The sequence below is a fragment of the Lagenorhynchus albirostris genome, chromosome 9 (assembly GCF_949774975.1).
Source record: "Lagenorhynchus albirostris chromosome 9, mLagAlb1.1, whole genome shotgun sequence".
NCBI lineage: Eukaryota > Metazoa > Chordata > Mammalia > Artiodactyla > Delphinidae > Lagenorhynchus > Lagenorhynchus albirostris.
The window spans coordinates 84,379,608-84,407,115 of record NC_083103.1 but is presented as its reverse complement, the minus strand read 5'-3'; the positions used below and the strand labels follow the sequence as shown (position 1 = coordinate 84,407,115).

Here is a 27,508-nt window from a genome sequence, read left to right as displayed (position 1 = left end):
CATACAAAAATCTGTTGAGTTTCTATACACTAATAACAAACTACCAAAAAAGAGAAATTAGGGGGAAAGAATCCTGTTTAAAATCACATCAAAAAGAATAAAATACCTAAGAATAAATTTAACTATAGAGGTGAAAGACCTACACTGAAACACTGATGAAAGAAACTGAATAAGACACAAATAAATGAAAAGATATTCTGTGCTCACAGACTGTTACAATGCTATTGTTAAAATGTCCACACTGAGACTTCCCTGGTGGTCCAGTGGGTAAGACTCCACACTCCCAATGCAGGGGGCCCAGGTTCGATCCCTGGTCGGGGAACTAGATCCCACATGTATGCCACAACTAAGAGTTTGCATGCCACAACTAAGAAGTCCACATGTCACAATGAAGATCCTGCATGCCAAAACTAAGATGCAGGGCAGCCAAAATAAATAAAAATAAATAAATAAATAAAATGTCCACACTACTCAAAGTAGTACAGATTCAGTGCAATCCCTATCAAAATTCCAATGACATTTTTCACAGAAATAGAGCCAAGAATCCTAAAATTTGTATGGAACCATAAAAGACCCCACATAGCCAAAGCAGTCTTGAGAAATAAGAACAAAGCTGGAGGCATCATGCTTTCTGATTTCAAATTACATTACAAAGCTAGTAATCCAAACAGTATGGTATTGGCATAAAAACAGACCACACAGATCAACGGAACAAAACAGAAAGCTCAGAAATAAACCCACGCATAGTTGGTCAATTAGTTTATGACAGAGGAGTCAAAATATATGTGGGGAAAGAACAGTCTCTTCAATAAATGGTGTTAGGAAAACTGGACAGCCACATGCAAAAGAATGAAATTAGACAACTATCTTACAAAAATTAACTCAAAATGAGTTAAAGACTTGAACATAAGACCTGAAACCATAAAACTTCTAAAAGAAAACATAGGTAGCAAATTCCTTGACACCAGTCTTGGTGATGATCTTTTGGATTTGACACCAAAAGCAAAGGTACAAAAGCAAAACTAAACAAATGGGACTACATCAAACTAAAAAGCTTCTGCACATCAAACGAAACCATTAACAAAACAAAAGGCAACCTATGGGAGAAAATATTTGCAAATCATATATCTGATGTGGGGTTAATATGCAAAGTATATATAAAGAACTCACACAACTCAATAGCAAAAAAAAAAAAAAAAAAAAAATTCTGATTAAAAATGAACAGAGGGACTTCCCTAGTGGCACAGTGGTTAAGAATCCACCTGCCAATGCAGGGGACGTGGGTTTGATCCTTGGTCTGGGAAGAACCTACATGCCATGGAGCAACTAAGCCCCTGTGCCACAACTACTGAGCCTGCACTCTAGAGCCCGTAAGCCACAACTGAGCCGATGCTCCACAACAAGAGAAGCCACTGCAATGAGAAGCCCCAGCATCACAGCGAAAAGTAGCCCCTGCTCACCACATCTAGAGAAAGCCTGCGCTCAGCAACGAAGACACAGCCAAAACGAAGATGCAGCCAAAATAAATAAATAAATAAACTAATTTTTAAAAAAATGAGCAGAGGATCTGAATAGACATTTTCCCAAAGACACAGAGATGGCCAACAGGTACATGAAAAGATGCTCAACATCACTAATCACTAGAAAAATGCAAGTCAAAACCACAATAAGACATCACCCCATCCCTGTTAGAATGGTTATTATCAAAAAGACAACAAATAAGTGTTGTTGAGGATGTGGAGAAAGGAAACCCTTGTACATTGTTGGTGGGAATGTAAATTGGTGCAGCCACTACGGAAAACAGCATGGGATTCCTCAAAAAATTAAAAATAGAATTATCATATTTTCCAGCAATTCCACTTCTTGGTATCTATCCAAAGAAAACAAAAACACTAATTCAAAATGATATATGTACCCCCATGTTCACTTCAGCATTATCTACAACAGCCAAGACATGGAAACAATCTAAATGTCCAACAATGGATGAACTGATAAAGAAAATGTGGTATATAGACACAACAGAATATCATTTAACCATACAAGAGAATGAAATCTTGCCATCTGTGACAACATGGATACCTTGAGAGCATTACGCTTAGTGAAATAAGTCAGACAAAGACAAATAAATACCTTATGATCTCACTTACATGTGGAATCAAAAAACAAACCCCCCAAAACCCAAAAAACCCAACAACCCCCCCCCAAGCTCACAGATACAGAGAACAGATTGGTGATTGCCAGGCAGAGGGATGGGGAGGAGAGGGATCAAAATGGGTGAAGGGGGTCAAAAGGTACAAACTTCCAGTTATAAAAATAAATTAGGGGGACTTCCCTGGTGGCACAGTGGTTAAGAATCCACCCGCCAATGCAGGAGACACAGGTTCGAGCCCTGGTCTGGGAAGATCCCACATGCCCCGGAGTAACTAAGCCCATGAGCCACAACTACTGAGCCTGTGCTCTAGAGCCCACAAGCCACAACTACTGAGCATGCATGCCACAATTACTGAAGCACGCGTGCCTAGTGTCTGTACTCTACAACAAGAGAAGCTACCGCAATGAGAAGCCCATGCACCACAACAAAGAGTAGCCCCTGCTCTCCGCAACTAGAGAAAAGCCCACGTGCAGCAATGAAGACCCAATGCAGCCAAAAATAAATAATAAATTTAAAAAATTAAAAAGTCACAGAGGTGTAATGTACAGCATGGTGACTACAGTTAATATTATTGTAGTATGGGCTTCCCTGGTGGCACAGTGGTTGAGAGTCCACCTGCTGATGCGGGGGACGCGGGTTCGTGCCCCAGTCAGGGAGGATCCCACATGCCGCGGAGCAGCTGGGCCCGTGAGCCGTGGCCACTGGGCCTGCGTGTCCGGAGCCTGTGCTCTGCAATGGGAGAGGCCACAGCGGTGAGAGGCCCGCGTACGGAAAAAAAAAAAAAAATATTGTAGTACACATTTGAAAGCTGCTAAGAAGAGTAAATCTCAGAAGTTCTCATCACAAGAAAAAAAATTTGTAACTACATATGGTGACGGATGTGAAAGTAGACTTACTGTGGTGATCATTTTGCAATACATACAAATATTGAATCATTATGTCATACACCTAAAACTAGTATCATGTTATGTGTCAATTATACCTAAAACAAAACTTGTGCACAAATGTTCACAGCAGCATTATTCAAAACAGACAAAAAATAGTGAGAACCCAATGTCTATCAATGACAAACAGGTAAACAAAATACAGCACAGTCATACAACGGAATATTATTCTGCCATAAGAAGGAATGAAATAGTGCTAAATGCTACAATATAGATGAACCTTGAAAACATTATCCCAAGTGAAAGAAGTCAGTCATAAAAGGCCACATATTGTAGGATTCCATTTATAGGAAATGTCCAGAATAAACAAATCCATAGGGACAGAAAGCAGACTATTGTTTGCCAAAGTGGGGGGGGGGGGTCATGCGGAAGTAACTGCTAATGGGTACAAAGTTTCTATATGGGCTGATGAAAATGTTCTAAAATTAGTGGGTGATGGTTGTACAACTTTATGAATATACTAAAACACACACAATTATACACTTATTAAAAGCGTGAAATCTGGTATGTAAATTATATTTCAATTTTTTTTTTTTTTTAAAGATCCTAGTCTATTTCTCCACCACTGGACTTTAGCTGGTCCTGTGACTAACTGTGAACAACAAAATGCTGTAGATGTGACATTGTGAGACTTCTGAGCCAAAACCTGAAGAGATTTGCAAGATTACACTATCACACCTCAAAGACTGTTTCCTTGAGAACAAGAAACCATGTGAGGGGGAAAAAGCCCCAGAGGGAAGCCAGGATGGTACCAAACACCAGGAATATGAGAAAAGCTCTCTTAGACCATCCAGTCCCTGAAGAGCCTTACTGCTGCCATATTAATAAGCTCAGGCAAAATCAGGTGAGCCTAGCCCAAACTGCTAAGCCACAGAATTATGTATTGGGTTGGCCAAAAAGTTTGTTCAGGTTTTTCCATATGTCGTTACAGGAAACCCGAACGAACTTTTTGGCCAACCCAATACAAATAGAAGGGTTACGTTAATCTTAAAAACAAAACAAACAAAACAAGAAAAAATTCAATATCCTAATAACTTTCCAAGCATTGCATATTTATTTTTATTTCTTTTCGTCATTTTCAATAATGCTATAATAAACATTTTAATGCTCACTGTCCTATTTGGGAGATTTGGTCCTTCCTAACAGGATAAACTCCATTAGTCTAGTAATTGACTAGTAAACTCACAAAGCTAGATCTTCTTAAAAGTTTTTAAATGTTTTAAAATTATACACCCATGTCTGGCACTGCCAGTCCTGGAATTTAACTGCTCTGAATTAGTGGCACTAAATCCCATCCTCGAGTTTTTGCTAAGGTCTACATTCCAAACTTTTCTGGATCGTTCCAAACATCATTCCAAACCCTGAACATACTTTGTTTTCTAGTGTGAAGTATATTTCTAAGATGATTCTTTGTGAGCCCATTTCCAGAAACTAAGGAATAATGCTCTATCAATTTGAAATAAACATAATTTATCTTCACTAAAAGTCATAAACAGATAAGCTGATATGCTTTCCAATGCAAGCAGAAACTGTTTTCCTAAATCAGTTCTAGAAAAATGTATGTTTTGATTAAACTGTGATATTGAAACATTTAATTTTTCTAAGCAAACCTGATGATTTATTTTCATTAAAAGATAATTTCCTAAAAAAAAAATTTCCTTATAAAACTCTAATTTTTAAACAATCATTTATCAAGACAGCAGAATTAATGGTGTCATCAATAAAACATTTCATTTTGTAAGTAACATCCAATGTGACATCATTCTTATTTTATCATGGTAGTGGCTACTAACAATTAAATATATACCAATCATATATTCAATTTCAGTATCTTCCTTTAAGTTATATATTCATTTTTAATTTCCAACTGCTAACACTTATTAATATTAACAAGATTTCTAACAGACTTTTACTAATGTTGTACAAGACAATGATGTAAAATTTCAAATAAAGAATAACAAATTCTAGCTCTCTAGTTTTCAAACTTCATTTTATAGAAAGGAAAATAATCTCATGTCTTTAGGCCCTTCTCCAAAGTGGTAAAGGATGCATTAATGATGCCAGAGTTGATCTGAAATAATACTTTACCTCTGCATTAATTTTTCCCAAAAAACAAAGGTGTTAATAAAGACAAAAACAAACTAGCTCTTGCATAACTGACCTAATGCCTAAATGAGCTGTATCTTCATTTCAATAATATTAAACACTTATACATATCATCAACTCAAGAGTGCTGAATTTCAGCTCAGCAGCAGCAATGCAAAGGACAGTCCAAGAATTACAGTTGGAGAAGTATTTAGAATTGAAGAAAATTGCTGTCAGCTTGAAAAGAGTAAGTATTAATTGTGAGGAAAAAAATAATTTATGTGAACTGATGTGTGGCCAAAAAATAATGGTGGTGGGGATTTCTAAAGAATGTATTAAAAATGAAATTCTTTTTATAGCACATTTTAATTGAGGATAATAATATATTCTTTTGAAAGAAATGTCAGTGAGGGAGGGGGGGGAAAACAACAAATGACAATCATTTCATTAAAAAATTTATTTAGCCAAGTGTGTCAAAAGTTAATGTGAAAAAAAAAAAAAAGTTAATGTGATATTTTAAAATTACTTCAGGAAGCCCTACATTCAAAATCAGAAAATATGATATTCTCTGAGTGAAGTCTTAAATAATATATAGATGCAAAACTTACTGCCTGTGCTTGCTTAATAAACTCAAGAATATCTTCTTTTAAAGCCTGATGAATTTTTGCTGGGCCTTTATCATCCCAGAGACAGACTGCATGTACATCCCTGTAAAAATAAAGCAGGTAAACAAACATTAACACTGGAAAAAGAACAAAGAACTCTGTTCTGTTTCAATACAGTTTCCATGGACCATGGACACCCTTCCATGGACCATTCAAGGGTGCTTGAATCCATTCACATGAACCAAGCATTCTTTGTAAGCCATCTCATATATAAACATTTGCTTCTATTTTCTTTGTCATTGCTTTCCTTAAATCTTTGCCACTTACTGATTAAATTTTTAAATTATAAAAGGATCTCCCAATCAGATTCCCAAAGTTAAATACTATCAATATTTTCTTGTGCAAAGACAAGTATAAATCCTTTAATATATAACACAATATATATAAACTATCCTTTTTTTAGAAAATTTGTAATTTAAATACCATTACAGCAAAATTCCTAGTTTCCCCCATACATTCATCACATTTACACATCAATTACCACTGTGCCTCCTTTATTTAAAATAAACAGAAACAAAAGCTCTTTAAACTATAAATCTGACATATTTTACCCAAAGATCATTCATTATAGAAATATATTTAATATTAATACATGTTCACAGAGAGAATTTTTTAATTACTATATTGTAGAGCAGGGAAACATAACAAAAGGATAGAGTCTTATACTGGGGATTCTTTTATTCAAAAAATGTTCCCCAGTACTTTATAGAGCTCTTACCATAAAAAATGTCAAAAAACCCAAAAAATATCTCTAGAATTGTAACATTATAACAATGGCCAAATAGTCTGTTTTACATTCAGATTCTTAGGGACATAATTATAATCTAAAGTTCTGTCTGCATATTAATTTGAACTTGCTTTCATCATTTGTTAAATTCGGCTTAATAGTGGTATCTGGACCAGAGCAGATGTAGTAAGCACACAAATATCTGTTAAATAACAAGATAATAGGTAACAGCTAACTGCTTACTATATGCCAAATACTATTCTAAGCTGTTTTAACTCACTTAACCTTCACAGCAACCCTGAAGTAGTACTATTTTATTGCCATTTTACAGATGGGGAAACTGAGGCAAAGAAAGGTTAAGTAACATTCCCAAGATTACCCAGCTAGTATATGGCAATTACACGGGCAATTGGGCTCTAGAGCCCACATCAAACCATTTCCCTTAATTTACTCTTGCACCCCTCTAATCCATCCAACAGTAGCTAAAGTGATCATCATAACACTCAAATTACATCTTACTGCCTCTATATTTCAAGTCCTCCAACGGTTTCCCATTGCTCTTTGAATAAAGTACAAAATGGTTAATTGACCCCTGTAATACCTCTGCAATCTCACCTCATGGCTAAAGAAATCTAGAGTCTAAAAGAAGAAACTGATACAAAAATAGATTGATTATATTTCAATGTTTACGACTACTAAGCCTATAAACGTAAGACGGTTTAGGAACCCAAGGAGAAGGAAAGGATGGAAGTGACTGGTAAAGAGAAAAAGGGAAGACTCCCTGGAAGAGTTGATTCCTAAGCTTATCTCAATGAACAAGTAGGATTTTGCCAGGCAAAAGAGGGTGGGGGAACGATATTTTATGAAGTCACAATGTGAGTAAAGAACTATAGATCACTAGGGTGTATGCAGTGAACTATTAACAAATCAGTGTGGCTTGGCTGTCAAGTGTGAAGTGGGGAGTGATAAGCAAGAAACTGGGCAAACTAACCCTTTTATAATTCAATCACAGTCCTATTGTATCCATCAGCTAAATGTCTCTCCAATTTGGACATTTCCATCCATCACCACTACCACAGTCAAAATTACCATCATCTCTTACTTAATTTACTATAACACAAACTAGCATGTATTGACTGCTTACGATGTACCAAGCACTTCACACATATTGACCCATGCAGTGGTTTAGGTTTCCCAAAAAAGAGATGGGATCAGACATGCAAGAGAGATTGATTGAGGGTAATGCCTGTGAGGGACAATGGGAAGTGAGCTACAAGAAGCTGGGCAAAACATAAGCTCACAATGCTGGTCTGATCCCTGTAGGGAAGAGTAGGAAGGATGAAGGTTGGGTAGCAAGAGTCTTAGACTACACAGCAGTTCTAAGAAAGTTTGGTAAAGCTATTTAAGAGTTTTAGAGCAAAAGTCAGCCATCAAAGGAGTTCCATACCTCCCCAAAATAGGATTACCTTAGTATCCCTGCCTACTCATACCCACCGCAGGTACATGTCAGAAGGGCTCAAACGTGACTTGAGTCTCATAAGGCAAGAGGGAATGGTGTTGAGTTGGGTACCCAGGAAAGAGTCAAACTTGTGATCAATACATCTTCTCCAGCTCCCTTTCCTCAACCTCCAGGTGCTCCTATATGTTGTTACATCATGGAAGAATATCTTCAATACATTCTTATTTGAAACACAATACTTCTCACCACCACACAATAGAACATGTCAAGTCTCCTGGTCAATTTTCATACACATTTTGAGGAATGTATTGTAATATACTTGAGGACTGTATGATGATAATACCCTTAAAGACCTCTATGTTCCTCTCCCTAATCCTACTCTCTCATCCATCCCCAGAAGTAACTAAGCCTGAAACTGTCATTTTATTTTCAAGTTTTACAACATACTATGAGGGTTTCTGAACGTTACAGAAATTATATCAAATAATTTTTTCAAATAATTTTTTTACTCAACACGTTTCTACTATTTACTCATATAGTTGGATGTACTTCTCGTTGATGCACTTTATCTTTTTTTTTTTAAGATTTATTTATTTATTTATTTTTGGCTGTGTAGGCTCTTCGTTGCTGTGCACGGGCTTTCTCTAGTTGCGGTGAGTGGGGGCTACTCTTTGTTGCAGCGCGCGGGCTTCTCACTGCGGTGGCTTCTCTTTGTTGCTGAGCACGGGGTCTAGGTGCGTGGGCTTCAGTAGTTGTGGTTCACAGGCTCTAGAGCACAGGCTCAGTAGTTATGGCACACGGTCTCAGTTGCTCCGCGGCATGTGGGATCTTCCCGGACCAGGGCTCGAACCCGTGTCCCTTGCATTGGCAAGCAGATTCTTAACCACTGCGCCACCAGGGAAGCCCATAACTAAGTGTTTTTAAAAAGAGACATGCTGTTAAGGGAAATTCTTTTTATTTATTTTTAATATTTATTTATGTATTTATTTATTTGGCTGCACCAGGTCTTAGTTGCAGCACACTGGATCGTCATTGCCATGTGCAGGATCTTCGATGTGGCATGTGGGATCTAGTTCCCTGACCAGGGTTCAAACCCAGGCCTCCTGAATTGGGAGCATGGAATCTTAACCACTGGACCACCAGGGAAGTCCCAGGGAATTCTTTTTATTTTATTTATTTATTTTTAAAATATTTTGTTTATTTGTTTATTTATTTATTTTGGCTGCGTTGGGTCTTCGTTGCTGCACACAGGCTTCTTGTCGCAGTGGCTTCTCCTGTTGTGGAGCACAGGCTCTAGGCGCACAGCTTCAGTAGTTGTGGCACACAGGCTCTAGAGTGCATGCTCAGTAGTTGTGGCACACAGGCTCAGTTGCTCCACAGCACGTGGGATCTTCCCGGAACAGGGCTCAAATCCGTGTACCCTGCATTGGCAGGCAGATTCTTAACAACTGCGCCAGCAGGGAAGTCCCCCAGGGAATTCTTTTTAAATACTTAACTATATTAGAAAAATCAAGTGGTTGGGGAGTGGGAGAATGATGAAGTAAAAACTTTTTAAAGGTTTCAAGAGGACAGACAGAAGGGATGAGAGAAGAAGAGGTAAGAAATATTCCAAAGTATTTCAACTTCCTCAAGTTAAACAGGGAGTAAAGAGAAATAGTGTGACCCTGGTGCAAAAAATAGGTATTCTGGGGACTTCTCTGGTGGTCCAGTGGTAAAGAATCTGCCTTCCAGCGCAGGAGACGCAGGTTCAATCCCTGGTCGGGAAACTTAGATCCCACAAGCCATATGGCACAGCCAAAAAAAATACAATTAATGGCTATGATTTATTAGGTAGAGATTCTTGCAACTCACAAAAATATAATTTTTTCCTAAGAGCACATGCATACATACAAAATTTTAAGAAGATAATTTTATAGGCTATTTCTCTGATTATAATCCATAAATAATTAAAAATTTCACTATCTAGAAATTTAAGCTCCTAGATAATGCATGGATTAAAGGAAAACAAAAAGAAAAATTACTAACAATCAAGAAAGAAATAAAGGGGCTTCCCTAGTGGCGCAGTGGTTAAGAATCCTCCTGCCAATGCAGGGGACACGGGTTCAAGCCCTGGTCCGGGAAGATCCCACATGCCACGGAGTAACTAAGCCCGTGTACCACAACTACTGAGCCTGTGCTCTAAAGCGCAAGAGCCATAACTACTGAGCCCGCGTGATACAACTACTGAAGCCCGCGCACCCTAGAGCCCATGTGCCACAACTACAGAAGCCTGCACACTCTGGGGCCCACGTGCTGCAACTACTGAGCCTGCATGCCTAGAGCTATGCTCCACAACAAGAGAAGCCACTGTAACAAGAGACATCACGCCAATGAGAAGCCCACGCACCACAACGAAGAGTAGCCCATGCTCGCCACAACTAGAGATAACCCATGCACAGCAACAAAGACCCAACGCAGCCAAAAACTAAAGTAAAATTTTTTAAAAATAGAATCTGTAAGAAAGAAATAAAAAGGAAAACCCTGAATACCACAGAAACTATGGTGACAATAAAAGCAATATTAAGGAAAAAATGTGTAGCTTGAAAGCTTTCATTGTAAAGAAAAATATTAAAAAGAATTTTAAAATTAAGAATCAATAAAAGAACTAAGAAATCAAAGGACAAAATAAATCGAAGAAACCAGGAAGAAAACACTAATAAGGAAGCAAATTATAAACATAATAATAAACAAAAATGGAATAAATATTACTCTTTCCAAATAACAAATTTTTACCTTTTTTCTTTTCTCTATTCACAGTTATTTTGTATTTCATTAATTTTGTCTTTTGTCTTTCCTCCTTTTACTTTCTTCAGGTTTACTTAGACCACGCACTTTTAGCTTTTTTTGTCTAATATACGCATCAAAGGCTATGAACTCCTTAGCATTTAAGCACTGCACAGTTGGATCCAATACGTTTTGATGTATCATATCAAAGTAATTTTTATAGCTTGATTATGTGAAAAGACCTATAAAGTGGATCAACTCCTTAATATGGATATTAAAGAAAATATGTAGGATTAGGGATTTAAAAAATGAGATATGACCACATATAAAATATAAGCATACTACTTACAATTCTATGGCAACAAATTTCTAAACCTAGAGGAAATTAAAATGAAGTGTGCAGATACTTTGTCTTATTCATTTTATTTTTATTTCTTTTACTGTTTTACATCAGTTTTAAAGGGAATAAGAGAGTAAAAACAGTATTATTTATTAGTGGTTTACACGTCTGCCAGGATGGCAAAAGTGATTGTAACCTGCATAAATAATACACTCAAGAACATTTCCACACTCCTTTGTGGTTAGAGCAATGCAGTTTATAAAACAAAAATGTGACTATTCCCGTTGAAGTAGGCATCAAAAATTCGTTTTGAGAAAGAAGATGAAAGGAGCATTCTCTAACTACTGGATGCCAGGAAGCAGAGTTTTTCAGAATCAAAAACAAAGAGAGCCCTAATTAAGAGAAAGGCCCCACCCCTCAGGGGTCACAGAGTTGGTTCTTTTGCTTTAAACTAATTCATCATTTTCACGTATCAAAGGATTTTTCTTTATCCAAAATTAAAACTAAAAGAGACATCACAACACTTTTCAGAAATGCAAACATCCTGAGATAGATCAATACCAGGATCTACTCAAGGATTTGCTATTTAGGTATAGTTAGTAGAATTCATATTTAAAGTCACTTCATAAAAATAACTGTCCCAATCTTCCAAGTTCCATTTTCTCCTATCATGATCACCAAAGCAATCTCTATTGTTAAGATTCTTCTTCATTGCCTGAATGTAGAAACTGCTTAGTAAAATTCTCCTGCTTGTTTTCAAGTTGAACAGCTTTATTTCTTAAGCACTTCGAATTGTTTTATATTTTCTCCAATTGATCTATTTCTTTGGAAAATCTAGCAATTTCCTCTTCTAGATGTCTTTGTGTAGTATCAACTTGTTGGCACAGGCAAGCAAAAGTGGTCGCCATTTCCTGTTGTACTTGATGGCTGCAGTTGGCACTTGTGAAGCTAACAATCATTTGCAGTTTTTCAGTTTCGTAATTCAGAAATTGCTGTTTAAAGGCTCTCTCCTTGGCACGGGTGGTCCAAGTCAGCCTTTCAGAAAGATACAAAGCTCCATACATACTTAATGAAACAGATATGAGTTTCCAGCCTACAGTTTTCCAAATCACTCCTCCAACAACAATGATGCCCATAGAAGTTCTAGACGTAAGAGAAGCTAATGCTATTATTAAGGTAACCATGAGTTCTTCCTGTGACGCTGGATTGGTAGGAGCAGTGGGAGTAGAAGCTAAAGATCTGGGAAGCTGAAAGATAGGCTCTGATAATCCTAGAAGCACCCGCTGAGCATTTGTAGGGCCCAAGAAACAATGGACAAGGGAAGACCAGCCCAAGGAAAAATGAAATACAATACCCTCTTGAAAATCTGAACATAACTTGTGGCAATTTAGGTCATAACTGAGATCAAATTTCTTGCAAGGAATCAGTGTATGTAGTTTATTCTGCATACCAGCTGGAAGTAATGGCTTCAGATTTCCAATAATTTCTTGCTGGGATTGAAGCATTGACTTCATTGGTGCACTGATCAGCCAAATTTCTTCCCATTCCATCTTCTATGTGCTTATTTAACTCATTTTTATATACTTTCAATACACTTGGAGTAGGATGAAACTCAGAACAAAATTCATCAACAAAAACAGAGTCAACAAATTTCATCTGTCATTGCACATGAAACCTTATTTGCAACCTCCTCTGAAACCTCCCTGATTATTTTCTTAACATCCAATGTTAAAAGGTTCATCTGGTTTCAGAGAAAGTCCAGTCTACCAATTTGGTCTTCCCTCTCTTCTACTGAATAAACCCTTTTCTCTGCTGCTGCCACGTTTATTGAATCCATTATGTTTTTCACAGTTTCTAGTATCTGTTTAGCTCTGATAGTGTGCTGTTCAAACTTTGTTTTCACTGCTGACTGCAAGATACACTCCTCAAAGATTTGTTCAAAATTCTGAAACTCCTGTAATTTTGCCTGAAATCCTTCTGCAAGTGCCCCACCACCTTCTGGCATCCCCTGGGCTTTGTGCTTTCTAGCACTAAGAACTTGCTCTGCAGAAACAAAAAAGTTACGATTCCATGATTCTAAAGGATCCACAACTTTGAGCTCCTCCACCAAGAAATGTAGGCATCTTTCCATGAGCTGTCTGCATACATCTTCCATATATTCTGGCTCTGATGCAGAGGCATCCCAACGATTATTCAGAATAAAAATATTAGGCTTGGAAAGTCGTTCATTTACCTTGTGAAAAAACTGTTTTTAAGTGTTCATTAGAGTTGATTTGGAGTTTACAACCAAAACGAAGACATCAGCATCTAAGCAAAACTTACCAATCCAGCTATCCAGCTCTGTAGTGACATCTGTACCTGGACTATCCACTAAAACCAGGTCATCTCTCAGGAGGGCACATTTTGCCTTTGGCCAAAACACATGTACAAGACAGCCAGCTTTCAAGTCTTTGTTCATATGAAGGGCATGGGCCAGCTGATTAACTGTCTTCACATTCTTTTTTTCATGTGACCCTTCTGTCATGAGACAGGCTTTATCTCCATCCGTCTCTTCAACACTCAGGAAGCAACTGGTTGTATGTCCAATTCCACTAGGGAGGACTTTATCCCACAACATGGCAATGATAACAGAGCTCTTCCCACTGCTTGTCCTGCCAAAAAATGCCACTTTCGGGGCTTCCCTAGTGGCACAGTGGTTGAGAGTCCACCTGCCGATGCAGGGGACACGGGTTTGTGCCCCGGTCCAGGAGGATCCCACATGCCGTGGAGCGGCTGGGCCCGTGGGCCATGGCCGCTGAGCTTGCGCGTCCAGAGCCTGTGCTCCGCAACGGGAGAGGCCACAACAGTGAGAGGCCCGCATACCGCAAAAAAAAAAAAAAAAATGCCACTTTCATGTCTCCTCACCAATGATGGAAAGCTTATTTTTATACCTCTGTATTTCTATCAGATCATCCTCAGTAGCTACTCGGTCAAGTTCTCAATTCTTGTACGTTGCTTCAACAAAATGTGATCCTTCTGTAACAAACTCCAGTAACTGGTCAAAGACTGCTGTAATTGCCTTCTTAGCCAGCACGAAGTGCTTCAGTGGAGAAGCAGTTTCTGCCATTATGCCTGTCCCGGCTCCGACTTGTCACCCAGCAACTGCAACTCAGCCACAGCCCTCAAGCTGCCTCATTCTCCCAAGAGAGGCTGGGAGACTGGGCTCTTATTCCCAATTTAAATGGAATGCTTCCAACATACTATTACTGGGATATTGCTGCTAGATTACTTACAGGTGATCTTTATCAGTTTAAAGAATATTTTCATTTTTCTGTTTTATTTTGGAAAGATTATCTCTGTTTTTTCTTCATCTACTGAGATGATCGATTTCAGATAAGATTTTGTCTTGTTCTATTTGTTTTCTGAGTTCAATTTTCATTTCATTATTTCCTCCACTTTTGCTGATTTCTCTCCTTAGCTTTTGAATTTTCCGTTCAAGTTTGTTTTATAACCCCACATGGTTGTGTGAGGATACTGAACTCAGTTCGGAGTGCTGTATTTGTTTTCTACTTCATAGTTGGTTTCTGTGGGACAATTTTTATAAGCTAAAATGTTTCAATTTGTACTTTTTTATGGTTTTGGATAGATGGTGTCTGCTTTTTTCTATTCATATTCATTTCATGGTCAGGATTCCCAGTTCAAGAGTACCTCCTTCAGTTTAGTTCAGTAAAGTTCAATTTCTTTAATGGTCAGTGTTGGTAATAGTGGAGGAAAGGGTATCTGTTTCATTTCTGCAGGATCCTTAAATCTTCTAAATACTTACTTGTCTGAAAACATGTTCATCTCGCCTTAAACATGATTGAAAACTTGACTAGGTACAGCATACTAAGTTCAAAATAATTTCCCTTTAAATATTTAAAGAAAACTGCGTCAGCCTCCTGCATTCAATTTGGCCAATGAAAAGAGTGTGGCCAGTCTGTTTCGCTTGAAAGGCAATTTTCCCTCCAACAATTAGATTATTTTCTTTGTCCTTGGAATTCTGAAATTAAGGACATGTGTAGGCATGGTTTTTAGCACTTTCAATATGAAGATCTGGAGGGTTGGGGGGAGAGATACAAGATTTCAGCCCTGGGAAATGTTCTTCTTATCCTTTGGGGCTATATTCTCTCCTCTACTTTCTGTCCTTTCCTTCTGGAACCCCTTTTAAGTATAAGTTAGCCCAATTCTAAAGCTGTCCTAAATATGTCTTCATTTTTATTTAATTTTCCATACTTTGCTCTACATTCAGGGAGGACTCTTTGGTTTTATTTTTTGTATTACTAATTCAATCTTTTTTTATTTAGCTCTTTTATTTCAAAGGTCCTTATTTTGACTATTTCATTTTCAAAGTAGTCTCTTTCATTTTATTCCTCTCTAATGATATAACTGGAATGCTTTTTGAGCTATCTTCTAAACCTTGCATCATCTATTTCCTCTGAAGGTACAGTCTCTAGGATGGCCCCTAATGATCCTCGTCTCCTGGATGGCATTCATACCCATGTATAGTTCCCTCCTACAGTGTACAAAGCATTTGTCTGTGTGATCAACAGCATACAGAAGAAATGAAGGTCTATATATAAGATAGATAACTAATAAGAACCTGCTGTATAGTACAGGGAACTCTACTCAATACTCTAAAATGGTCTATATGGGAAAAGAATCTTTAAAAAAAATCGATATATGTATAACTGGTTCACTTTGCTGTACACCTGAAACTAACACAACATTGTAAATAAACTATACTCCAATTAAAAAAAAAAGAAAAGAAATAATGGTTTGTAACTTCCAAAATTATGTTATAAAACACCATGACTTCTGTCTTGGGAACACTCTCTCTTGCTCTGGGGAAAGCAAGCTGCCACACAGTAAACAGCTTTATGGAGAGTTCTACACAGTGAGGAACTGAGCAGCTAGTGAAGAACTGAGGCCTGCCAACAATCACATGAGTAAGCTTTGAAGATCATTCACTCCTAGTTGAATATAGGCCTAGTTCTTTTGCCTAGAGCTTGACTGCAACTTCTTAAGAGATACTGAGCTAGAAAGACCCAATTAAGCTGCAACCAGATTCCAGACCTTCAGAAACTGTAAGATAATAAATGTTTGTTGTTTTAAGCTGGTAATCTTCAGGGTAATTTGTTGTGTGGCAATAGATAACTAGAAATACAACAAAGAAAGTACGGGACTACTGTAATCATTCAGGCAAGAGAGTGGGGGGGAAAGACAGATGGGATGGAAAGAAATTCAAGAGGTACTTAAAAGTCTATGAAATCTAGTAATCAAGCGGATATGAAGGAGTAAAAAAACAGGAGGTTGATGGTAGCTTCCAGATTTTTGGTTTGAGACTATAAATAACAGATTTTCATCACTCTAAATATGGAGTACTTATGGAACTTAAGTATGCAGGAAACAATAGGTCACATGGGTATGGAAGTTTGGAGAATAATCTGGATTGCTTAAATAGATGAGAACTCAGGTAAAAGAATATGAAAAAAACAGAACTCTGAAGGAAACCAACACTTAACGGGCACAAAAGGGATGGATCAGCTTAGATGACTGAGATGAGGTAGACAAGAGATAGGAGAAAAAACAGGAGAAAGTGGTATCCTAAAAACCAGCTTAAGAACAAGAAAAACATTAAAAAAATTATTTGTAGTAAAGATGAATTTTCTTAAAAATAAAGTCTCACAAGTTGAAAATAATTTATTTTTAAATTTTAGCCAATTTCACAAACCAGAGTCAAACCAAACAACATGTATCTAAAGCAGCAGTTCTCAACTGAGGGAGGTACTGCCTCAGACATTTGGAAGTGAGAGCTTTTTTTCTTTCAGTAATGAGGGGTAGGGAGAGGAGTACACAGAAAGTATCCACTACTAGAGTTTATGAGGGTAAAGGCCAGAGGTGATAAACATGCCACAGTATGCAGAACAATCTCATAACCACCCAAAACACCAACAGTACCCCTGCTAAAAAATAATGATACAGGTTATGAGAAAAGGGCAACAAATAGTAAATGTAGTTTAATACCATAACATTATTTTAGTACCTTAGATTTAGAAAGATATAACTAACCTAAAGGTTATTAATTAATATGGCTAAATAGGCTAAAGTTTGGAAAGATTTTAATTAATGTAGGTCTTATAATTTTGGTGTGGCATGATAAGACATAAGGAATCCTTTAACTTAAAAGGATTACATATTGAGCAGCCTTGGGTAACTCCAAGGAGATCAAGCATTTTGAAAAACGATGTGCTGAGGCCACTAACTGTAGCAAGTACTATTTCTGCTTAGAAGTATACTTTAAGCAGGAAACACCATCACACTATGCTCCTTTTTCCAGTCAGGAATGCACAGAGAATAAGCATTACTCTACATGATAAACCATATTATTAACACAAACTGGCAAAAACAAAACAAAAAAAACCACCACATTCAATACGTTGTTCATAAAATACATTTAATCAAATAATTTAAGAAATATATACATATACATGAATGCTATGAAATTTTTAAAAGGTCTCAGCTGCTTCTTATTGAATTCTAATTTCTCAAAAGGCAGAATCATGGATATAAGTTAATATTATGCAACAAGTTCTATGTTATTTAGGATTAGACTATTTTCTTCCGTGATAAAGAAAAAAAATGAGCACAGCAGCCTAATGTGTATAGATTATTCAGTCATACATCTTCAACTCATTGATATAGTATTTTACTAGTGCACACACACACACAGAAATTATACTAAGTCTGAAACTACTATCCTTAGGAAGACATGGTTGCAAGGTTGGCCCTTGGCTGACATATAGGAACTTGGGTTTTGTGAGAGTTCTCACCATTTCCTGATAAGAATGGCTCACTGTGCCTAAACTGTTATGTAAAAAATCTGATTTATGTTCAACACTTGCTTTTTGTCTAGGATGTGGAATTTTGGTTCACGTCAGGCAGAAGCTGCCTTTGTGACCAGCTCTCTCAGTAAAAACCCTGGGTACTGAGTCTTTAAGAAGCTTCCCTGGGGACTTCCCTGGTGGTGCAGTGAATAAGACTCCACGCTCCCAAGGCAGGGGGCCCAGGTTCGATCCCTGATCAGGGAGCTAGATCCCACATGCATGCCGCAACTAAGAGTTGCATGCCAAAACTAAGGAGCCAGCGTGCCACAACCAAGGAGCCTGCCTGCCACAACTAAGGAGGCTGCAAGCTGCAACTAAAACAGGGTGTAACCAAATAAATAAATATTAACAACAACAAAAAAAGAAGCTTCCCTGGTAGACAGCATTTCACATGTGTTGTCCCAATTAGTTGTTGGAGGAATTAAGTGGATATGTTCCACTGGGAGAAGATGCTTGGAAACTTGTACCTGGTTCCCCCTGGACTTTACCACATGCACCTTTGTTGCGTTTTGCTTTGTACCCTTCACTGTAATAAATGATAGTCATGAATACAACTATATGCTGAGTCCTATGAGTCTTCCTAACAATCACTGAACCTGGGGGTGGTCTTAAGACCACTGACATGGTTGGTGTCAGACGTGGGATTCATTAAACATGCTGAAAGCACTGTTTGAGAAAAGGAAGGATTAAGTGGTAGTATGATGAACCTCTGCTACTTGCATGGCTATGAAATCAACCGTGGTATGAATCAGCAGCTGAGTTGCTATCTGCTGTGAGAAAGGTAAAAGTTACCTATGAAATTTGAAAATGACAGATCTAACCCCAAGAGAGTTGGCTCATTATATCTTCTAGCTGCTTTCGCCATGCTGACCCAAGTGAGGAGAGAAAAAGCCCAGTACGGATGAAGACTTTGGTTTTTGTTCTTGCTTCCAAATAAGAGGAGAAAAGGCCCAAAAGTTCTCAAACATAAGCTTTCGGGTGGACCAAAAATGTTAAATGTTTCTGCTGGTCTCTCCTCCAAGCAGGAGGAATTAATAGTTACATTAGGTCGCAGGGCTGGAGAAAGTTTTAGATAACCAAGGGAGAAGAAACTATTCCAGGTGTTTCTTCAGCCTAACTACTGCTGCTTCAGCAACCTCTCCACGCCTCCCACATTCCGGTCAGGATCTCCCAGCAACTGTAATGTTAATATTGCAAATGCTAAATTTATTGCTAGGAGTTTGAATAAATCTGTAATAAGAAAAAAGAGGCAGGGAAAGTTTTAAAGATGGCTTTGTATTCTTTGGCTATTGTACCTGGATGTATGATAAATAAAGATATAAAATATTATATGCTTGTACTTTCATAAATGCTGGAGGGATCACATCAATCAGGAAAAGTTGCAAAATAGAAAGTTAGTGACAGACTTCCCTGGTGGCGCAGTGGTTAAGAATCCACCTGCCAATGCAGGGGACACGGGTTTCAGCCCTGATTCGGGAAGATTCCACATGCTGCAGAGCAACTAAGCCCATGCGCCACAACTACTGAGCCTGCGCTCTAGAGCCTGAGAGCCACAACTACTGAAGCCTGCACGCCTAGAGCCCAAGCTCCGCAACAAGAGAAGCCACTACAAGGAGAAGCCCGCACACCACAATGAAGAGTAGCCCCCGCTCGCCTCAATGAAGACCCAACGCAGCCAAAAATAAAATGTAAATAAATAAATTTTTTTAAAAAAGTTACTGAGACACAATTTCCTTGCTTTTTACTGCTGGTGAAAGGATTAGAATTTGAACTGTTTGAGTATTGGAAACAGAATAAATAAATCTCCATAATGGATACTATTATTTCTACTTATTACCATCTCAGAGAAAAGGGAGACAACATGAAAACATAAGAAATTTCCAAATAGATATACACTTCTGGAGTTTTAAAAAGCAGTTTTTAGTTGCTACTGAGCTCTTGTGAAATCAGATGTCTGACCCTGAAAGGCTGATGATTTTCCAGCATGATGTGCATATTACTGAGTGGATTAATCTAAACTCTAAGACTGACAAAATAAAAGTGGATTAGAAAAGTCTTGTCACTTGGACTTAGAACACGACTGGTCTGCAGCATCTTGGCTTTGCCACTGCTCGAGAAAAGTCACTGGCTTTTTTGGAATCCTGAATTCACAAATCCTAATTGCTTGGATCTAACTCTAAGCTGAAACCTGATATTGTCTGACATTGGGCTATTTAAACCCCAACACAAGCTGTGCTGAACTAAAGCAGGCATATGCTCAGTGAACAGGACATTGACTTGTGGACTGTTGAAGATTTAAGACACCCTCTGTGAAGCCATAAACTGAAAACGTCATGGATTCTGGCTGGAAGATCTAAATCACTTGCAGATGCCCACAGAAAAGGACTCATTCTCTGACGGGGCCATCTGAAATCAAGCTGCTGATAGCCTCTGTATCAGATATACAGACCTAAAGTGCATTCCTAACTTGTGGTTACTGCTAAAAGCTGCAAGTTGGGAGAAAGCATACTCGCTCCTTACAGACTGGATTCATGATCCCCTCTCGGTGATATTTCACTGCTACGGACTTGTGTCCAGCTTTCCGGATTAGTTGCAGTTTTCAACAATGAATTAATAACCTGATTTTTTTTCCCCTCACCTTCGCATCACCCTTCCTTGCACACACACCTTAGTGAGGCAACTTCATTATTAAACACAGCTATCTCCAGAAAGGAATTGATCTTTTCCAGGCTGCTCACTAGGTAAATGGTCAGGACAAAAGGGGTGGGGGTGTGATGTAAACTTATTATGAAAATTTTTGAAAATTTGGGATTTCATCCAGACCAATTCCTAAACATATGTCTTTCTAGTTAAGTTGTATAAAAACGTTTTTCTGTAAAAATGTTTTTGTTCCTCCTCCAGGTCTGGGTGATTGGGAAAAAAATGAAAAGCTTTCATTACTGAATGGGACACACTGATTTTATAAGGGAGAAAAAATAAAACTCAGCACCTGGTGAGGCACCAGGGAGAAGGACATGAATGATTTTTGTATTTCATAAGTATTCTTGAAAGCTTTCCCAGCTCCTGGTGTTGGCTTTCCATGCTGTTGTTAGTGCTTTGAATTCAAACTGAATGCTGAACTTCAATCACACCTAGCAGTACTCTGAGACGGCTGCAAGCAGCCCCAATTCCTACACCTTCCACAAAGAACACCTCTAAATGTCATCCACACTATGAAGCAAATGAAATGGTGTCGTGGATAAACAAACTGTTTGGAACTAATTGGCTTCAGGTAGTCCGTCTGAAAACAAGGCCTGAACTGAATTAAATGAACTAGACTGAGAACTCTAAAGTGAAAGGCCCCATGGGAGGACACAGTGAGGGCCCTGTTAACCCATACTATCTAATTTATGCTTTGCTTGGAGTACCCTAAAAAAGTGCAAACTCTTTGTTTCCAGGGGTACCATGTGGGTCCTCTGAAATTATACTTCTTTTTGTATGTACCCCATCATGACACTGCTTCAACCCTGGAAAATTTTCAGGTCGAATTCAACTGCATGGCCATAGTTGTGCTGTGCCTGAATTGATGCCTCAGGCCATGTAAAAGGTCCATACAGAAACTGAAGGAGAAAGCCACCTGCTTTTCTAAGATAAACCTCATGGTTGGCGGGATTTATTTTAACTAACTAAATTTAGGCCCTCTAAAAGGCATAACTGAGATCAATACTACAAGTTGGTCTTACCTTGCTGCACATGGGGGTGGGGATGGGGGCAGGGGTGGTGTCCTACTGGTAATAGTTTTGCTGTAAAGACATTCTGGCCAAAGGCTAAGAGTTAACATAACAGATCTGAGACTGTATTCCTTAGAAAAGCCTGTTTGGCTGGGATCTGAGAACTTGAATGTTTGACAGTTTCCTACACTGATAGAAAATTTTCCTGAAATGATGAGAATGGCTCACTGTGCCTAACCTGTTTGTACAAACAACATGGTTTACACTGAACACCGCTCTTTCTGAGAGTCTAGAATTTTGGTACATGCCAGGCAGAGGCTGCCTATGTGAGCAGCCCCCAATAAAAATCCTGGGTACTGAGTCTCCAAAGAGCTTCTTGGTGACAGCATATCACATATGTTGTCAATCTTGTTGCTGGGGAAATTAAATGCATCCTGTGTGACTCGACTGGGAGAATACTCTTGGAAGTTTGTGCCTGTTCCCCAGACTTGACCCCATATACCTTTCTCTTTGCTAATTTTGCTTTGTATCCTTTAGCTGTAATAAATCATAGCTGTGAGTATGACTTTATGTTCAGTCCTACGAGTCCTCCGAGCAAACCACTGAACCTAGGGGTGGTCTTGGGGACCCCCAACACAATCAGTAATAATTTCAAACAGGTAAACAGTCCAATCTGGAGCCAATATTCCATTTGAATATAGCCACCAAATTTTCCTTTATGTTATCAAAAAGGTAGAATGAATGGATTACTTACGAAAACAGATCAAACCACTGCTGTTTTGTAACAGATTCCTGGCGTAAAAGCTTCAAAACAATTGGACGCATGAAGTCCCATTTGTCTTCAAACTGAAGAGAACCTTTATTCTTAAAAAAAAAAAAAAAGTAATTTAAGTGCAGTTAAATAAGCGTCTGTTATTTTTATCTCATAAGAGACAACTAAAGAAATTCAAAAGAACCAATTTTCCATCAAGGAATCCCTATAACTTAATCTGGTATCAAAGAATCACAGGAGGACAACCATAAAAGAAAAAAGACAGTTATGTGAAAGTGTGTAGCAAAGAATTTGGTCTTGTCCAAAGAGCGGTCTGCCCTTTGCCCTTGGCTTCTAGTAGGTAATATCCTTGGGCCCTAAGAATGTTATATCTGATAAGAGAGTCTTTGTTAGCCTGGGGCCTTGGGTCATACTGGATAACCTAACAATGTGATTCAGGGAGGGGACTGGCAAACTCATATAGTCTTAGGGAGCAGGCCAATCCAGAAATAGCAACAGTCTGACTTAGGGTAAGGGGTTTGGGTCAATCAACCAGGAGATTGAGATTATCCACATGAGCAATGCCTACATGATGAAGCCTTAATAAAAATTCTGGACACCAAAGGTTGTGTGAGCTTCCCTGGCTGGCAGTACTTATGTGCCCTGTCATTTAATGAGGAAAGGAGAGAAATGGTGACCTGACAACACCAGAGAGGACAAGGGAAGCTCTGTGTTTGACCCTCCTGGACACTGTTTCTTCCTTTAGCTGATCTTAATCTGTATCCTTTCCCTTAATAAACCATAACCATGAGCAAAGCAGTTTTTCAGTTAAGATCTATGAATATTTCTAACAAATTATTGAACCTCAGGGTTTTGGGAACCTCCCAAATTTGCAGCTGATGTCAGAAGTGAGGGTGATCTTGTGTGTAGAGACTGTGCCCTAAACTCTTCACAAAAAGTATATCAAAAATCCATATAAACTCTGAAAGTTGAGGAAGAAAAAAAACCAGAAAGATACTCATCTCATTTTATAATGCTAAAAAAACCCTGAAAGTTGAGGAAGAAAAAAAACCAGAAAGATACTCATCTCATTTTATAATGCTAACAAAACCCTGATACCAAACTGGTGAGGAGAGAACAAGAAATGGTAACTGTAGACCAATCTAATTAGAACATATAGATGCAAAAGTTTTAAAAAATATTAGTAAATTAAACAAATAATACCTCATAATCATGCATGTTTATTTCAGTGATGTGAAAGTGATTCGATATTAAGGGGAAAAAATCAATTCATTACTAAAAAGAGAAGGGGGGCACCCCACATGTGTTACTCATGAGTACTGTTCCTTTTCAAGTTAGGTATGGCCATGTGACTTGCTTTGATCAATAAATTTCAACAAAAATCGTTAATTTTCTAATACAGCAGCACCAAACACCCCTATGGATCACATTATTGTTTTCACCATACAATTGTTGAGAATGTTGTTCACTCGTATGAGATAAGATCCATGTACTGATGTAATGTTCGAACTCCCTGAAATTATATTCCAGAAGCAGTTTCTAAACATATGGTCTAACAAGAACCTACGTCAGGATCACCTAGGATGGTGCTTACACATACCTTTATAAAACCTACCACACGCTGGCTGGATCAGAATCTCTTGAGATGAGTCCAGAATTTATATGTTTAGCAAATTCACAATAAAACTACATAAAAATGTTACAGGGTCTATGACCCCAAAAAGGTTAAGAACCACTGACTAACATTAAACTCTTGTGAAAGCAAATGATACTTCTTACATCTACAAACACAGCTGATCCTAAAAGTTACTGTACTTTCTTGCCCCAGGTACCTACTTTTATCACAAAGTATTCTTATTATAGGGACCCATGGGAGATACTCAAAATTTAGTACTGGGATTAACTGTGCTTCTCCCTTGAAAAACTAGTTTGTTTTTACCTTATGAACTTAAGTGAATCATGTAGGTAACTTTGCTTTCCTTAGTGCTGGCTAAAGAGAATTCAGTCAGATTTGAGATCCCATGGTACTAATCATGGCTGGCTACACTTTTTCTGTTAATATCTTCCTATAACCATCATTTCTTCATTTACTCTTCCCTCTGAGAAAAGGGTGTGCAAATAAACAAATATGGAAGAACCACAGAAAGGACATGCAAATCTTTTCTTGACTATGACATGGAGAAACATAATACCCTCTTAATAAGAGAATATTTTATAATGTCAAATAGGTCTACTTCCATAAGTGATTCTGGCAACTTACAAAATTAAACTTAGTGTAAATCCTGCAATTAAAAATAAAAAACGGGGCTTCCCTGGTGGCACAGTGGTTAAGAATCTGCCTGCCAATGCAAGGGACATAGGTTCAAGCCCTGGTCCGGGAAGATCCCACATGCCGCAGAGCAACTAAGCCCGTGCGCCACAACTACTGAGCCTGCGTTCTAAAGCCTGTGAGCCACGACTACTGAAGCAAGCCCACACGCCTAGACCCCATCCTCCGCAGCAAGAGAGGTCACCACAATGAGAAGCCCGCATGCCACAACGAAGAGTAGCCCCCACTTGCTGCAACTAGAGAAAGCCCTCGCGCAGCAACAAAGACCCAGCACTGCCAAAAATAAATAAATAAATTTATTTTTAAAAAAATAAAAAATAGGGGCTTCCCTGGTGGCGCAGTGGTTGAGAGTCCGCCTGCTGATGCAGGGGACACGGGTTCATGCCCTGGTCTGGGAAGATCCCAAATGCCGCGGAGCGGCTAGGCCCGTGAGCCATGGCCGCTGAGCCTACGCGTCCAGAGCCTGTGCTCCGCAATGGGAGAGGCCGCAACAGTGAGAGACCTAAATAAATAAATAAATAATGAAAAAGGTACAGAAGACTAAACAGGTATGAGATAAATACTGGTTAGGCTCTGAAATCTATCAGCTATGGTAAAATGACAGGAAACACTGTCTCTTATTTGATGAAACATACAAGATTAACTACAGAAACATTTTCCTCTAATACTCAGTTAAAGGAGAAACTAAATAATTGAATTTTTCCTATTAAGCTTTTATAATAGATTCCAGAAACGATGTTCAAGCAGTTCTTCGACCTATTCTCTGTTAAAATGAAAAGCATATAATTAAATCAAAACTAAGCAGCAGGACACCAAACCTACTACCTACAAAAGATATTAATAGGCGAAGACACCTTCAAATTACAAACCCTGATTTATGAATTTTTCCAATGGCTAACTAACGGCTGCCTCATCTTTACTGATGTGCTACAAGTCTCTTCTGCTTAAGTCTTTCATTACCACTCAGAATAGCTAATAAGTCTAAGATTATCTCACCCACTGGCTCTCTTTCACCAATAGGATTTCAACATTTGCCATATCCTTGTCCCTCTATCCTTCACTTTTCACAGCACAACTAATTCCCTCAGAGGCACTCTTCTTCTCAAACACACAGATGGGCCATGGGGAAGCTGATGGGAGATTGACCATGGGGGATAACTGGGAGAAGACTATTCCAGGCAGAGGAAGCAGCCATTGCAAAGACCCTACGGTAGAAGCATGCCTGATGTATTCAAAGTAGAGCAAAATAAGGACAGAGGAGAGAGTGGATGAGGTCAGGGAAGCAACGTAGGGCCGGATCTTGTAGGGCCTTGCCATTGTAAAAAGTTTGGCTTCTACCATAAGTGAGATAGGGAACCATTAAAAAATTCTGAGCAAGAAGTGACACGATCTGACTTATATTTTTAAATCTTCCTGATTGCTATGCTGAGAATACATTAAAGGGGCAAGTGTTAAACCTGAGTGTAGGAGGCAAGGTTAGAAATAATAGTGACATGGACCAGGGTGGTAGTGAGTAGTAATTAGATTTTATATGTTTTAAAGGTAGTGCTAACAAGATTTCCTGACAGCAGGCATCTGGGATGAGAGAAAGGAATAAAGCCTGACTCTAAGGTTTTTGTCTAGTAAAGTTAATTTGTATATTGGAACAGCAAAACAGAGGCCACCCCATTGGCTCAGCCCACATCAAAAATCTAAACTTAAATCAGCCTGCACATATGGGAAACACCTCACTGTCAAGGAAACATAACACCAATCACAATCCTCTAACTCAGTTTTAGCTAGCTAACCTTACCTAAAAAATAGGACCTGCTTACCTTATAAGGAAATCCCTGACCTCCTAGCCAATCATGCCTTATTTCTGTATTGCCTCTTCTAACATTCTATATATAAAACTCGCTCGGACTTCCCTGGCGGCGCAGTGGTTAAGAATCCGCCTGCCAATGCAGGGGACACGTGTTTGAGCCCTGGTCCGGGAAGATCCCACATGCCACGGAGCAATTAAGCCCATGTGCCACAACTACTGAGCCCGCGTGCCTCGAGCCCGTGCTCCGCAATAAAAGAAGCCACCGCAATGAGAAGCCCGCGCACCGCAATGAAGAGTAGCTCCCTGGGCTTCCCTGGTGGCGCAGTGGTTGGGAGTCCGCCTGCCGATGCAGGGGACACGGGTTCGTGCCCCGATCCGGGAGGATCCCGCGTGCCGCAGAGCGGCTGGGCCCGTGAGCCATGGCCGCTGGGCCTGCGCGTCCGGAGCCTGTGCTCCGCAACGGAAGAGGCCACAACAGTGAGAGGCCCCCGTACTGCAAAAAAAAAAAAAAAAAAAAGGAGCACAGAAACAGCATGATAACTGATAGGGTAAGAGGGAATCAAAAAAAAAATTTTTTTTATTGGAGTATAATTGCTTTACAATGTTGTGTTATTTTCTGCTGTACAGTGAAGTGAATCAGCTATATGTATACATATATCCCCTCCCTCTTGGACCTCCCTCCCCCCATCCCACCCATCTAGATGGAATACAGTATGTTTGTATACTGATAAGTATGTTCTAAGATGTAATACTGATGATGTAGGAGAAAAGAAGGAAATTGTTGGAGAATTTTAAATGCCCTGGACAGGCAAAAGGGAATGGAATCTAATGCACAGATGGAGGAAGTGACTATATG

General features: G+C 38.8%; 1 protein-coding gene and 1 pseudogene across 2 annotated transcripts in view; both read right to left on the bottom strand.

Annotated features, from left to right (window-relative positions):
• The window catches only part of CUL5 (cullin 5), a 96,597-nt gene that overhangs the window by 56,259 nt on the left and 12,830 nt on the right, over positions 1-27,508 (bottom strand). For both annotated transcript variants that reach the window (XM_060160324.1, XM_060160325.1), the window contains exons 2-3: positions 22,502-22,611; positions 5,790-5,889 (exon numbers count right to left, since the gene is read on the bottom strand). In XM_060160324.1, the coding sequence (XP_060016307.1) occupies positions 5,790-5,889; positions 22,502-22,611 (210 nt within the window). The remainder of the gene's footprint in view (positions 1-5,789; positions 5,890-22,501; positions 22,612-27,508) is intronic.
• On the bottom strand, positions 11,803-14,241 carry LOC132525384 (mitofusin-1-like; annotated as a pseudogene).